The sequence below is a fragment of the Erythrolamprus reginae genome, chromosome 5 (assembly GCF_031021105.1).
Source record: "Erythrolamprus reginae isolate rEryReg1 chromosome 5, rEryReg1.hap1, whole genome shotgun sequence".
Lineage (NCBI taxonomy): Eukaryota > Metazoa > Chordata > Lepidosauria > Squamata > Dipsadidae > Erythrolamprus > Erythrolamprus reginae.
The window spans coordinates 18347903-18364307 of record NC_091954.1 but is presented as its reverse complement, the minus strand read 5'-3'; the positions used below and the strand labels follow the sequence as shown (position 1 = coordinate 18364307).

The 16405-nt window shown below is 37.6% G+C and overlaps 1 protein-coding gene across 26 annotated transcripts; it reads right to left on the bottom strand.

Moving 5' to 3' along the window:
- Positions 1 to 345: 345 nt before the first annotated feature.
- Positions 346 to 13842, bottom strand: HNRNPH3 (heterogeneous nuclear ribonucleoprotein H3). Of its 26 annotated transcripts, none has more exons than XM_070752138.1 (10): positions 13650 to 13799; positions 5180 to 5298; positions 4557 to 4695; positions 3881 to 4020; positions 3412 to 3498; positions 3049 to 3164; positions 1202 to 1337; positions 1030 to 1110; positions 860 to 949; positions 346 to 645 (listed from the first exon to the last, which is right to left on the bottom strand). In XM_070752138.1, the coding sequence occupies exons 2-10, from the start codon at positions 5292 to 5294 to the stop codon at positions 569 to 571; spliced, it is 981 nt and encodes a 326-aa protein (XP_070608239.1). In that variant the 5' UTR covers positions 5295 to 5298; positions 13650 to 13799; the 3' UTR covers positions 346 to 568. The 26 variants fall into 26 exon arrangements, with proteins under 26 accessions (XP_070608239.1, XP_070608241.1, XP_070608243.1 ...); XM_070752140.1 differs by having other exon boundaries at positions 13664 to 13799; XM_070752142.1 differs by having other exon boundaries at positions 13750 to 13794.
- Positions 13843 to 16405: the final 2563 nt, after the last annotated feature.

Genomic DNA, 16405 nt, shown 5'->3' with positions numbered 1-16405 from the left:
TTGTGAAAATTCTGATATACACATTGCTCAGAAATGGCCTTAGGTCATTTCAGAATTTTAACTCATGGCCTTCATGTCCCGCACTATTTTTAGACATTCTTCCATTAGTTTTCATTGAATTAGTTTTCATTGACAAACAATTTATTAACACTTAACACTTGCTTTCATTCCAAATCTCAACAAATGTAACATAAATCTGATGGTTATTTCATTTCATAGATGTAGAATCAATAATATAATCTTTGAGTACAATTGGGTTTTATTGAACCAAATTTCTTAAACAAAATCCTAGCATACGCACTTATCTTCAGGAGGAGCTAGTATAAAAACTATCAACATCAGTGGTTTGAATATAAAAAATTTATTTAAAGTCAAGAGTATGCAACAAATAAAACCTACAGAAAACAGATTTCCCCATCACAATCTGATGCTTACCAAATAATGGGAAAACACATTCCTTCAGTCATTATAAAGTTTTCAATACAAAAGAAATTTAAGTTTTGTAAGAAAGCCTAGTAGACCAAGTACTGTTTCCTTCCAACACGCTTTGGAGACGCAATGACACTCTTCAATACATTCCACGCCAGCCACCTCCTCCCATGTTGCCTTGCCCGTAATATCCACCACTATTTCCGCTGCCACGACCTACAAAATAACCGCAACACTTTTATTCCTGTAGTTAACATTGTTTAAACTTTACATCCACCTATACAAATTAAAGAAATCTTACCACCCTTATGATGCCACTCATGCCTTCCGAGCATGGAAGCAGTACTGCATTCTTAGTTCTTCATGCAATGCAAAGTACTGGTGGAGATTAAAACCAATTATCTTAATATTAAACAAAACAAAACCTTACCATAGCCACCCAATCCGTCAGGAGTACCATATCCTCCAGTGTAACTGCTGCCCATTCCCATTCTTCCAACGGAACCATAACCACCTTGCTCTGGAAAAGAGCAGCTAACATTAGTCTCTAGAAACCCCGTACAGACCAAAATCGAATTAAACATCTGACATTAAACTCACCCATGGCATCTCTACCATAGCCACCCATTCCAGAACCGCCTCCAGCAGTTGAATTCAGGAATAGCTCGATGTATCGATGCTCTTTAAAAGAATAAAAAGCAAATGTTACAAATTACCTGTACAAAATCAAGGGGAAATGTACAAAACTTCAGACATATTTACTGTAACTTACGCATATGGTTTTTGTCTTTAGACATGGCAGCCACTGCATCTTCGTGTGTCATAAATTCTACATCAGCCTCTCCAGTTGCTCTTCCATCTGCTCCAATGTCAATATGAACCCTTATAGGAGTCAGTGGTGAGAAAAACTAAAAGAAAGCAATAAGTTAAAACTCCTCCAATTGAATCCATGTATTTTAAATCTGTCACGTCCAAGTGTAAAATAGCATGCATATGCACTTTACAGTACAAATCTTTATTCTGCAGATCCATTAGGTATTACAGTAGTACCTCTAGATACGAGCTGCTCCACATGCGAGTATTCCAAGATACGAGCCACGATGGGAGCGAAATTTCTGTTCCAGACCCGAGCTCAAATTCGGGATACGAGCCAAGCTTCCACTAGGTGGCGCAAGAATCCTTACTTCTGGTTATCTCCAGGGGGAAAAACAAAGTCTAAAGCCATTTGTTCCAGATACGAGCTGATCGACATACGAGCTCCATTCTGGAACGAATTAAACTCGTATCTAGAGGTACTACTGCATTATGAAATCCTTTAGACTTGGGAAGCCAATAAATTAAAACAAACTGACTAGGAAGGTATTGATTAGAATATATGACAGTTTAATAAAGCATATAACTTCTTTAATATGCAACAACATATGCAATTATTCCTGTAGTTGCTTTTTGTGTACAGAAAAATGTAAAAAATGTGCTACTGCTTTGGGTCATATATTTGTAAACCATACACTGGAATGACATTGAAATATCAAGTAGAAGTAACTGAGCTAATATAGATTAAGTATTTGGAGAACAAAGTCTTATAGACAACAAGCTAGTGTTTTGGTTTCTGCTTTGCTTTCTCTTCTACTAACACTGTAGGCTGAGAATAGCTCAATTATACTTCTCATAATTACATTTGGTTAGTATAATGGCAATAATATTTACATTTTTGCATTAACCTGCAGTTATTTTCAAATCAAAATATTCTTCTTTTCAGCAACTTGCACCCTGTTGTATACTGGCTACAATTAGCAGGCCCCCCTCCCAGTCTTCTCCCTGATTTACTTACCTTTTATACTATTGCTACTATTTAATATCCTTCCCATTAAGCCACTAAATACTGATTTATATCAGGGCCAACCCTTTTATAAGCTTGCCTTTATTTGAAGATTCCCAGTCCCATTAGCAAGAAAAATACAAATTCATCAGCATAGAAGAATCATACAACTGAGAGATTTCCAATAGCTACATTTCTATATTACATTTAATTGCCAACTGACTGATGATACCAACACCAAATTTCAAACTAATAGATATAGATTGGTTAAAAGAAATTGAATAATCATGACTAATTTTATAAGTTCATATATTTGCTATTAGAAACTCTCTAATTTTGACTACAGTATTTGTAATTTATATGTCTATCGTTTTAATTGTAATAACTGTTTAAAATTTTGATTATCAGATTTACAAACTTTTCTGAATACTTTTGTCAAAGAAAGATGGGGATATAAATCAAATACTGGAGCTCCTTTTTCTTTTGCATTTCCCCCACCTGTTTAATTATGTAAAATCTCTCCACCCCAAGGGGAATTCTAACATGAAACGTGCATTTACGTTGAAATACCACTAGTCATTAAATTACTAAAGGTAACACACACATTTAATACCCTTAATTTATGCAGTTTTAAAATTCTCCAAAGGAAGAAAAGGGGGGAAGGTCATTCTGGAACTTCTTGATACTTTAAAACAGTTGCATCTGATACCAGATGTGAAACTTATTCATCTCTTGGAACCCACCCACCCCCGCACGCAAACCCGCTGGTTTCAGCTAGAAATATTTTCAACAATACTCACATTTGCAATATCATTTTCGGTGGCTCGGAAAGGCAAACCTCTCATATGAACAAAATGACCACCATGGAAACCTGAACTTGCATCCCCTGCTCCACCATAGCCATGGCCTCCCATTCCTAAAAGCAAAACAGGTCCATGAAAGCATAACTGATTCTTGACTGAGGATATGCACTGCCTCCTCTAAAAAAGTAAAATACAATTGCAGTACTGTACACGAGCCAACCAATTCCCGGACTAACAATAGAACTAGAGACGATACATAACATTTCTAATGTCCAGTGTTTATAAACATCAAAGCAGTATCCCTATCGCTAGCCAAGTCTACAATAGACAGTTGAACAACGTCGTCATGTTTTTTCTTACCTCTCCCATCTCTCATTCTGTCATCATAGCCATCATTTCCATAGGCATAATTGTTATAGCCACCATACTCGTCAAAGCCACCATATCCTGTGAGATTTAAGAGGGGGACAGATTGTGAAGAGTCTTTAAGCACCAAAAAGGATGTAAGCTTAGAACCAAACTGGTTTGATATGAAATACAAACATTTCTATGTAGACGTAATAGGCTCTACATGCAAACTAAGTTTCATTCATATTTAAAATCTCATTTCAAATGCCTCTCCATATTTTTTCAACCTCAAGTCATATGGCTGGTATAAACAAGGTGAAACATAGCCAGGTTTTCAGACTTGGTATGTATTATAATTACTGTCATTTCTGTATTTCTTGACAAAATGTCAGGAACATGAAAATGACAAGAGCCTGTGGTCATTAGATACACATACCACCGTCATATCCACCACCTCCTCGATGGATTCTGTCATACATACTTCCACGCCCAGCTCCATAATAACCCCCTCTTCCTCCCATTGGTCTATCATATGGTCCGGGTCGCTGTCCCATCATTCTTCGGGGTGGATCATAGAATCCTCGGATTTCACTCCTACTACTTTTGAAGATTTCAATATATCTGAGTAAAAAAAGATTTACAATGTACACATGTAAGAATACAGATATATAATGCTTGGAAAAAATATAATAACTGCACATTTAATTTAAAAAAAAATCTAGATATAGCATTGAAGGCAAGTGGACACTTTTTTTCCAGTGTCACTTTTTAGGATTTAGGATATTAAATGCAAAAGCAAGCAGTTCTGTGATTTACTTTACTGACTAAAAATTCTAACTGCAAATTAAATACAGTAAATCTCTGAACCACACTCCCCCCTGCCCCAATAAAATGTTCTTTGAAAAAAAACCCTGGCTATTGTAGAACACCCTCCACAAAAAATAAAGAAACAAATAAAACTAGCCCAATTTTAGCAAGCTATGCAGTATTATCAATCCCCCTCCCACTATATCTATTTTACTCCCACAGTTACTTAGGGTGTTTTTTTTCTTTTTTCTTTAAAATAGCCAGTTCATTTATGTACCCCAGCCCCCCAAAAGCAATTCTGGCCCCCAACCCCCACAAAATATTTACCATCCCAAACTCTCCATCCCCACCTGTGCCCTATTCTTTCCTTGTGTTTCCCCAGAGCTTTTTCTGCTATCTCCTTTGAAGCAAACTGCACGAAGGCCTCCCCTGTGCTTCTCCCCTGGTAGTCCAGCGTCAATGTTATCCCATTTGGCACGATTTCCAACCCTTTAACCCAAGGACAAATAACCCCATCAAGGGGAAGAGTGTTAAAGTCTGAAACATTCCCATCTGTAGAAAATACTTAAAGCAAATCTACACAAATGCAAGAAAATAGCTTAGCTTCCCCCCAACCCATATACACAAGCTAAAGAGATTTCATTTAGACATTGTATTACTGTCTCTTTTGTTCAGATTACACAGCAACAGCTACATCACAAAGAACCCACCTATACTGCATGATGTCATAACTACATACTCCAAATGCTGACTCCTAACAGGCTATCTAAATATGTAAATTTTTATCCTGCCAATGCAAACTCTTTACTTTTTAGTAGAGTTTTAACAAAGAATACCAACATTAAGTAATCTAAATTTTAAAGACTGATTTCCCCCTCCCCCAAGAATACTAATAAAAATTTAAGCTGTTTCAAATATCAATCTTGCAGACATAGAAACACTGAAAGTCACTTGACATTAACACTAGAGCTACCTTGAAAGAACTGAACGATCTCCTCCTTGCTGCAGCCAAATGGCAGACCACGCAATCGTACTGTTCCATCACTAGATGAATCATTTGGACCATTATGTTTCCCAGCCCAGTCCATTTTGCTGTTTAAAATCAAACACCATAAAAAACATAAACAGCAAATTTAGCATTTGAGAATGACGATTCACCCCCAACCCCTTCCTAAGCAGGACTGTATACATTAGAAAGATCTTGAACTTTTAAAAAAATGCAACAACTGCTCAAAGTATAATGCTGTGAGAATTTACAACTGCCATTGTCTTGAACTCATACAGAACTAGCATGACCTGCTCATGCAACCTGCCACATAGCTATTCTCAAGACCTTGACTGATAGGCATCTATCTATGAAGACAAATTCTACTATTGAATACTTCGCTCCTCCCTCTCACATTTGCCCAGCCAGTTCAATACACATATTCAATCACTGCAAAGGGCACTATTTTTAAATTCATACTACTGCAGGCCAGTGAAGCCACAGCAAATTGTTTCCTGAAAATACATACGAAATAAATGCATGCTTCTCAACCTGCATATAAATCTCATGGATGTTCGTTCCAATGCCAGCTACAAGGGCCAAGGCAGCAGTCCTACAGGGCTCAGGATCAGAATCCTCACAATTAAATAAATGGAAAGACAGTCAAAAAAACTAATTCTGGGGCAAAGGTTAACAGGGAAAAAATAACATTAAGCTAACAGGGGAATGGAAATGAATTTGGGTTTGTGCGCAAGAGGCTGCGTTAGCCCAGCAACATAAAACACCAGCAAAATAGAAAAGCAAGATTCATTTTTTTAAAAACTTATTGAAATTGTAAGATGCAAATGCAAAATAGTAGTAGTCTGTATGGGAGTATATCAATGCAGAATGTGCACATACAGTGTAAAAACTGCACAAGTTGAGAGAACCAGAAGTACATTTAATGATACAATGGCTAGCAAACTCAAAAGTACAATTCCCATAGCTGCAGACATTTCCTCCATTACAATTAGACTAGCATCCTTCCACTTAATCTCATACCACCAAATATTTTGGATTATAGTCCCCAGAATAAAATATCTACAAATACCGTCTTTACAATTTTGTTGATGAAGTGTTGGTTGGTGGGGTAGAACAATTTACTTTGAGTTAAAGCTTCATCTACAATACAGGAAAGAGTAGGTTTTTCTAACAAGGAAAAATATAACAGGAAAAATATTTTGTTCAGAATAGTTTGTGTTTTGGATCTTGCTAAGGTGGGCTGGATATATCAGAAAGAAAATGATATTCTCAGCACACACATTTGGGCAGGGGTATTTCACAAAATGAGGAAAAATGGATATCGTACACATACTAAAACCATTTCATAAGATTGCCACTGAAGTGAAATTTCTTCTGGAAAAAGTATCTCACTGCAATACACAGCATAAAATGTAATGACAATAAGAAAGAAGCAAAAAATAGTAGTACAAGTGTAGTTCATAATACTCTCAGCTACCTGGTTAAATTAAAGCAGATTTTGCATAGTCCGCTAAAATCTGATTCTTTGGGCCTCATTTTTATTACCGTAATGTTAATCCCTCAGGTTCTTGGAAAAGGGGAAAATTTGATCAGTGTATTAAAGTAAAGCTCTATGCCCTGGGTTTTCTTTAAATTCACCAAGTTCCACAACACATCTAAATATTTTTATATTTTTTTAAAAAATCCATTCATCCATTAACATTGCAAAGCAAAAGGCTAGACTTATGCACTGGTTTTTACTTTACTTAAAGCTTAAGTGGAATGCCAATCTCACCAGCTTACATTTTGAAACTAAAAGTTTCCATTACTGTCATGGATCATACATCATACTCTTCAAATTTGGCAACTTTTAAGACTTGTGGACATCAACTCCCAAAATTTTCCAGTTGAAGTCCACAAGTCTTAAAAGTTGCCAGGTTTGAAGATCTCTGTACTAAAGTAACACATATCAGGTATTTTCCATAAAGGCTGGAGACTGCTTAGTTTAGATAACAAAGGAGACTCTTTAGAAATGTTCTCAGATTTCAACCCAAATTTCCAGAAAGATTTTAGAGTCTATTAAAATAGGAATGGAGAACTCTTAGGGAAATGTTTTATTGATTTTCAGACTGGAGTTGTGTTCCCATTTTATAAATGGAACACAGCATTTAATTAGGAAGAGGGCAATTAGTATCAAAAGATACCAACCTTACCCATATCATATGGGTATAATGACTATACAGTATATGGGTTTTTTGATACTTTTTAGTAATTTGTATAATTCTGTTATAGTAATTAAGATTTATTTACATATTGTTGCTTTTATAATGTTGTATGCTGCCCTAAGTTGCCTCCAGAAAGGCGACATAGAAATCTAATAAACAAATAAATCATTACTGCTCTCTAGTGCAATGGTTTATGAACAAAATAGATGTCAGCGCTACTTCCATTTTTTTAATTTTTATGAATACATTTTATTCTCCTTATGTACACTGAGAGCATATACACAAAAGACAAATTCCTTGTGTGTCCAATCACACTTGGCCAATGAAGAATTCTACTACTTATGAAGTTCACTATGAAAAACATTATGTCAGAGACTTTACTGCAAATGCCTCTTTAAGACTCCCTACAATGGTCTCTCACCTTATCACAAACAGCTCCTATTGTGCATGTTTAATTTCTTCTAAAATGCCCCAAACTGAGATGGCAGCAAGCTAAAAAAAATCTACCGTAATTCTATATCATCACAGCACATGCCCTTGAAAACAAAAACAAAAAAAGCACAGCCACAGCAGTTTCCCAAAAATAAGACCCTGTCTTATATTTTTTTGAACCCTGAAATACAGTATTTTTCGGAGTATAAGATGCACCTTAGTTTTTGGGGAGGAAAATAGGGGGTTGGGGAATCTACCTACCAGGTATTCATTCTGGCTAGCGTCCTTAGTCTGGTCAGCTTCAGCACATTATTTTATCCCCTGGTTAGGGCTGGAAAAAAAATCTTCTTTGGAGAGAATATCAATGAAAACAAGCCTGCAAAGACTTAGGACTGGAAAAAAAAAACTTCAGAGTAGCAATGAAAAAAATCCTGCAAGCCAGGAAGATCATTAGCACCTCATTAGGGCTGGGGGGGGGGGAAACACTTCAGAAAAACCTCCATTCGGAGTATAAGAGGCACTCAAATTTTCAGCCTTTTAAAGGGGAGGAACGGTGCATCTTATACTCCGAAAAATACAGTAAGCACTTGGCTTTATTGCCATGCAGTCAAAAGTCCGATTTGGCTTATTAGGGGATGCTTTATTTTGGGGGAAACAGGATAGTAAAAAGTTACCAAACTCTGATTTATAAACCCATTACCTGGTTTACCTTTTCACCAAAACTCTGTGGAGGCCATGATTAACAAGTTTCTCCCAGCAAACTGCATTCTAAAACTTTATTTCTAAAGAACTTGATAAGCTGAACCAATTAGAACAGCCAGGGATGGTCAAAGAAGGGGAAACTTGGGAGGAGCAAATGCCACTGGAAATGCCAGAAGGAAATTGTGGGTCTCCATCTCCATCTTCTGAAAGCATAGTCATTATGCAGGGCATAAGTAGTGCAGAGCTTGTGAAAATGCATATTATGATGCATGTGGTATTCCAGAGGCTGCAGTCACATTCCTGAAAGTGAACATCATCTCAACAAAAAACAAAAGTCACATTTCAACACATATGCAGAGTGATTCTTAGGGTTTTTCATGACATCATGGGACATGATGCAGGCAGTTTACACAAAAATAAATTCAAATCTCAGCTAAATCAACAGATTTTTCCAAAGGTTATTTTCACAGAAGTCATAGGTGTTTTCATCACAACATAACTTCCAGACTCATCTTCTTTATACCCATCTCCTATTTTTATTTCAATACAAAGCTTGGAAAGAATAGCGAGAATAGTTTTAAAACCAACTAGAAAATAGGATTTTTGGTAGAGCTATGACTTGCTATTATTTCACAATCAACATGGGTCCAGTTGATAATGTAGAAGATTACAGAACATTTCTTATTTTCCTATCGTTTATCATTAGCAGAACCATTAACTCTGCAAATGGAGGTGAACACATTATTAGTGGTTCTTAAGAGACCTTACAGCCTTAATAGAACTTTGGGGTAATGCAATGCATTTTGAATTCTTAGACCAGCTTTGTAGTGTTCCAATATAGTATCTTCATTAATAAAAACATGTCCATTATTTATCAGCATAAGGAACCTAGATTCTTTTTATATGGCCCATATATGTAGACTTTCTTTTAAAAGACTGTAATAAATAAAGGGAAAATATTTAACAGCATGTGAGAAAATTGAATTGTATGGTAAAAAATGTATATTACATACAGAATTTAACATGCATACTTCTTTGAAAAAAATGTAATTATTGTACAACAAAAAAAGGACATACAGTATATTTCAGATCACCCAAATTAAACTGTTCTATTCCACCAACCAATTAAGAAAATTTAAAATCACTATGAAATTTCATTCTGGAGGATAGCAGAACACTTTACTTGAGTCCTGGACATGAGATAATTTTCTTTACTGTGTTTTTACTAGTTATTTTCAATAAAACCACGAGTTATTGATAAACTGTACATACTCCAATACTCCAATTAAGACGTTTCTCACAATTAGAACTGCAACATCAAAGAAAGTCACTCCCTCTTTCCTGCTGTATAAATTTAATCTCTGGGGCTAATACTTTTATTGTATTAATTAGCAATGCACATTTAGAACATGTTCAAAGACTTGATTGTTTCACAAAATTAATTAAAAATAGAATGAACAAAAGAGAAATCAAAATGGCTAGGAAGAATATGATATTTAACAAATCTGAAATTATAATTTTTTTACTACCTCAACACACACATTAATTTTAGGCACGCTAAAATAAATACATTCCCAATTCATTTATATTTTTCTTAATATAAAAAATGAGAATAGAGCATCAGTATTATATTCTATTTGCGTAGAACAAACAGTTGTTTTCCTGCTGAAGATTGCAATCTGTTGGGAACAAGCTAATGCTGGGGGCCAGAGTAAAAACAAAAAACAAAACCTCCAGACGCCCATCTCAAATTTGCTTTTTCACTATTTTGTTTCTCATCCAAGACACCTCAATTGTGATGACCAAAGAAATCCATAGATGCTCAGGTCACAATATCAGTTGTAATATTCCACAGACACCCAGACATCCAACCTGACCCTCTTTTCAAAGCCACAAAAATCACTGAAGATATATAATATATATTGTTGAAGAGTTGAACTTTTTTTGGTTAATGAATTAATCTCAACTAAAGAACACATACGAGTGTTGTCAAAAGCACATTTACCCTTAGTCTGTGCTCACTTACCTGGAAGTAAGCAATACTGAACTCAATGGAAATCACTTCTCTAAATGCACTTTACTGTATTTTTCCTGTATTTATTTCACCTAACTTGAGCACTACAGATGTTATTCAGATAGTATATACAATTAGTTTTACTTACCAACGACATCATTTTGATCTATTTTATATCTACTAATTGAGTAAGATTTTGTATATATTATACTCAAAAAAGAATTACCAGTTTATTCCCATGTTTAATATTGTTTTAGACATCCAAACTTTATAGGATGTCCTCAATTTATGATAGGTCATTTAACAACTGTTCAGAATTACAACAGCTTTGGGAAATGTGTTTTATTGCCTGTCAAGCACTTTGAGCAGTCATAGAATTTCATCACAATCAAATGACCACATTTCAGGCACTTGGCAACTGGCTCACATTTCAGATTGGTTGCAATATCCTATGGTCACATGACTGGAACTTGTGGCTTTTTTTGTTCAGCTTCTAGGATTTTTTGGTGGTTTTCTACAAAAAAATTACCCACTCAGAAGAATGGATTTAGGCTTATGACTCTGTAATTTACTTGACACTATAAAAAAGGTAAATAAAACAACCCTGCTCTGGTCACATAGGTGCCTGAATTTGCAACCAAAATTTTAGTGCCAATTGCATTTGTAAGCTAAGGACTACCTGTCAAGACTTCTTGTACTTTTTTCTAGTCTATCTAAAACACTACTTAAAATCAAATTCTTGATATACTGATCAGTATTTTGAATTTCAGATTAAAACACGTATATACAATAAAATATTATTTATGCAAATAAATTAAACTTTCCCATTCATGTATGCAGAGAAGGTGCCACCTGGTATGCCTTTCATCGAAATGACATTGTGCAATCAATGTAAACAGTATTACTTTGAAAAAGTTTACTGTTTAACCAACTACCTTAAAACTATCGTAATAAAGGCACAAATAATTTTAGTTAGATTGTGTCATTATTTTAAATAATTACTTAAACTTGAAATTAGATTAGCTTCACTCCTCTTGATGTTCTGGTTTTGTCATGAGGCCAGAGATATATTTAGAAGGCTCTAATATTGAGGTAGATCTACACATTCTCTTTTTGCTTCCTGCTTGTATAATTGGAACTTTAGTTAATTTTTAATATGGACTTTTAAAATGTATGTTATATATGTGCTGCTTTTTAATTATTGTACACTGCATTGCTGTATAAATTTGACAAATAAATAATAAGATTTGAATATGGTAAACTGCCTAGAGCCAGGCAACATATACTTTTGATAAATATCCCTTAAAGGTTTAATACAAGGCTGTCCTGCTTCAGCATTATCTTTCTGTGTTCAGTACAAATATACAGGTATTTCTGCTGGGTTTCAGCTTACATGTACTGCACATAAAGATCTCTGCTAAAACAACCACACTTTCAAGTGAGAAGCCCTAATCAAGAAATTCTCCCTTCACTTACATCACCAATGTGAGTAAAGGGAAGAGACAATTCAAAGTTCCTTTTCCTGACTTGCTGAAACAAACCCAGCTATAAGTATGTTTAGTCCTGCCATTTCTGAAATCCATTCAAAATTCAACCAAAGCAGCTATCTTGATGTATTATGCGATGTGGCACAATCCAGAGCTGGGGTGGCCCAGTACTTACAGTGCAGGCTACTTCAGTTAATTGCTAGCTGTAGTTCAGCAGTTCCAATCTCACCAGGCTCAAGGTTGACTCATAATTCTTTCCGAGGTGGGTAAAAATGAGGACCCAGATTGTTGGGGCCAATATGCTGATTCTGTAAACGCTTAGCACTTTGAAGCAGCATATAAGTTGAAACGCTAATATTGGTAATGGTTATATTGGTTCCTATTCTTTTCCTTATTGCTGGCCTCAAAACTGGATTGAGCACAGCAATGACCTTGGTTTGAGTGGCCATTTACGATCAACAGCAGGGCCTCACACCCAATTAACAAAACACCAAGCAGGTAAAAGGTCCAGCAATCCCTGTTGCTGGTCACCACACAAAATAATTAGTTTTATTTATTTACTCGATTTTTTAAATGCTGCCCTTCTCCTTAGACTCGGGGTGCCTTACATGTTAGCAATGGCACATTTTAACAGAACCAGCATACTGTCCCCACAATCCGGGTCCTCATTTTACCCACCTCGGAAGGATGGAAGGCTGTGTCAACCTTGAACCGGTTATGAGATTTGAACTGCTGACATGCAGATCTACAGTCCGGTTTAGTAGCCTGCAGTACTGCACTCTACCTGCTGCGCCACCTCGGCACAATGACCTTCCACTCTATTGAACATTAATCTCAACTGCTGTTAATGCCCGAATCGCTTCCATTAAGGAACTTGAGGGTTGCATGGGCACTTTTCACGTATTATACTCGGCGCCATAGTATTCTGACCGAGCCCTGCCACCTGCAATGTTTCAATTTCGTCCGTTCCAATCGACTCCAAGGCACCTTTACTTCCGAGGAGCTGAACTCGGGACGCTGCGACGCTTCAGGTTGTCAAGAGAAACCACCACTCTTCCTTCGCCCGCCAAACGCAACGCCGCCAACCGCTCTTCAACCTTCCGCGACGCCGACCTCAGCGCGCAGGCGCGCGAGCCCTCATGGAGGAGTGGCACTCGGGGAGGGGCGGTCCTTGGCGGAGGCGGGGTAATCAATGGCGGAGGCGCACGCTTCTTTTGTCACGCTCCGGGGAACCCACTTCGCCGTCTTCCCTCCACTCGGGCTCGCCCTACCGAGAACCGCCTTCGGAGCGGCAGTCGCAGTCAGCAAGAAGCGCCGCGATACCATTCTTAGCACGCCAGGAGGCGTCGTGGCTGCCCCCACCCCCGCGGTGGCCGGCTCGTTAAAAATGGCGGCCGAGGGGAAAAAAAACCCTGCCGAATGTTCCCGCGCGCGTGCGCACGGCGCCGTTTAACTCTTCCTCCCCCTCCCCCTCCCCGGCCCGCCCGCCAGAATTCGCCCGTTTCTCAGGAGTGAGAAGGCGGGTCCGCCCACCTCAGCTCTCTTTTCTCCCGGCATATCGGGACAAGTTGCCCGGTCGCTTCCCGCCACCCACTCACCGGCAACACCTCACCCACTTCCCCAGGCGATCGGCCCAAACGGGTTGCGCGGAACTCCCCCACAAAGAACAAGGAAGCGCTTAACCGACAGCCGACTAACAAGCTACGCAGCTGAGGCAGACAGGATGGCGTCGTAGGCGCGCGTATCGCGAGGACTCCCGTCGCCTAGCGGCGGAAATGGCGCATGCGCGACGAAATGGTTGGACGAACGAGGGCGACGCTCCGCGCGGAGGAGGAAATCGTCGACTAGGGAGGCGGAGATACGCATGCGCAGCACTCCTCTACCGCAGCGGGTCTGAGATATCCAAGAGCTTGGGCCGGTTTTCTGTTTGGTTGCCCGCCTCCTCATAACTTTAAAATTACGCTACCGCTCGTTAAGGTGCTTGTTCGGTGATCCAGCAAACGTTCCGTTCCGTTAGAAAGCGCGTTAAAAAGCAAACGTTCCGTTTTCCGAAGTGTTTTTCAAAGCCGCCAACTTTTAAAACGCGTAGACTTCAACTCCCATGAGTCTCGGGCTAGTCGTGCTGGCTGGGGAATTCTGGGAGTTGAAGTCCATATTTCTTAAAGGTGCAGCTGTTGAGAAACGCTGATCTAGGAATAAAAATGGCAGTTCCGATCTTTTGTTGTGTTGTCAGCATGTAAGGCTCTTTAGATTTTATTTTTCTGTTGTTTTCAGTGAATCCTCCCAACAGAGGTGATTGAAGTCTGTTTTCATTTCCTCAACAAAGACTGTGCCAGTTTTCTGAAAAAGAGTAATTATATCTAGATTCTTACATTTTTCAAGACCCAAATTAAATTCCCTTCCTTCGCTGCTGTTTAGGCAAACTGGACAGATTAAAAGCCATACAATATACCTCATGTAGTGTTCTTGTGGAGTACTTTAATATAGCCAAAGAAAAAAAAAGAATGCTTGTAATAGGGGACTCAATTCTCAGGGGAACTGAACCTGCCCTCTGCAGACTGCACAATCAATCCAGAGAGGTATGCTGTCTCTCTGGAGCCAAAATTTTTGACATAACAGAAAAAAATAACCAAGATAATAAAACCCACCGACTACAATGATACAGGAAAAGACCTAAAAGCAACAATAAGAGACTACGACCAGCTGGGCAACAAAATCAAAGACATAGGTGCACAGGTAGTTTTTTTTCATCCACCCACAAGCCAATAACACAGCTGCAGGATATAGAACTGGAACTCAACTCCACATCAGCAAAAAGACAGTAAGAGACTTCCTGTCAGAACTCAACATGAACAAATCTCCAGGACCAGATGGACTACATCCCAGAGTCCTAAAGGAACTAGCAGAGGTCATCGCCAAAACACTTTATCACATCTTCCAAAGATCATGGCTCACAGGAGAACTACCAGACAATTGGAAACAAGCCGGTGTGGTCCCCATCTATTAAAAATACAAAAAACAGAGCCAGGAAACTACAGGCCGATCAGCTGGAAAAATACTATAAAAAATAATCAAGAAATAGATCTGCCACCATCAAATAACAAATAACATAATAACCAACAGCCAACATGGGTTTGTCAGGAACAAATCATGTAAAACCAACCTCATCTCATTCTTCAATATTTATTTATTTATTTATTTATTTTTATTTATTTATTCAATTTTTATGCTGCCCTTCTCCTTAGACTCAGGGCGGCTTACAACATGTTAGCAATAGCACTTTCTAAACAGAGCTAGGCTATTGCCCCCATAATCCGGGTCCTCATTTTACCCACGGAAGGATGGAAGGCTGAGTCAGCCTTGAGCCGGTGATCAGATTTGAACCGCTGACCTTTAGATTTACAAGTCAGCTTCAGTGGCCTGCAGTACAATATTGTGACCAAATCAATTGACCAGAGCAATTTCAAAAAAAATGAACAAAAGAAAAATCAATTGAAAAAAGAACAGGAAAAGCAAGATAAAAATGCAAAAAAAAAAAAAAAAAAAGAATAGAAAAGGAATAACTTTCAACTTTTTTGGTCTGGAATTAAATAAAAAATACATCAAATTCAGATTCTAAAGTTTCTATAATACCTTGTTTCTAATCATCATATTCAGAAATCATAATTTCATTTCTTTCAGTCTTTTACAAAAAATCAAAAAGTGGATTTGACGTAGAAATAAAATTGGTCAAAGTCTTCTTTAATAAAAGTTTTCATCATTTCTGTCAATTCCATCATCTTAGCTATCCATTCTTTCATTGTAGGTATCTAAGTCCTTTTAGCTTTGTGCCTTGCCACTGTTTTATATATATAAACAAAATTCCATAAGATCTTTCCATCCATTAACCCAAAAAGGGAAATCTCTAGCTTTAATTGTCTGTTTAAAAATTTTATTAAATATTTTTAAAATCATTTGATTGAAAACATATTTGATCCTAATGTTTTGTAGCTTTCTTAATGTTATTTGGGGATGGAATATGAATTATTTTAGTTTTTGTTAGCTGAGTCATTACAAGTTTCTTTGAAATTCATAGAAATTACTGCCAGATGCCAACACAGTTGTGTTTTGTACAAAGTTATTCTATAGATCAGAAGTCTTCAAACGTGGCGACTTTAAGACTCATGGACTTCAACTCCCAGAATTTTCCAGCCAGGTATGCTAGCCAGAGAATTCTGGGAGTTGAAGTCCATGAGTCTTAAAGTTGTCAAGTTTGGGGACCCCTGTTATAAGATACTGGAGTTATGGAAAAGTTAAACAATGTAGTAAGTTTTACTTCTGAATAAATTTACAGGATCACAATTATCATGGCAAT

Bases quoted from the DNA above. Each gene is read 5' to 3' on its own strand.
- HNRNPH3 (XM_070752135.1), bottom strand. From the start codon at position 5,294: ATGGACTGGGCTGGGAAACATAATGGTCCAAATGATTCATCTAGTGAT. The intron at 1,338-3,048 runs GTGAGTATTGTT...GCTTTCTTTTAG, and splicing joins CCGAAAATGATATTGCAAAT to TTTTTCTCACCACTGACTCC. The intron at 1,111-1,201 runs GTAAGTTACAGT...ATTCTTTTAAAG, and splicing joins TAAAGACAAAAACCATATGC to AGCATCGATACATCGAGCTA.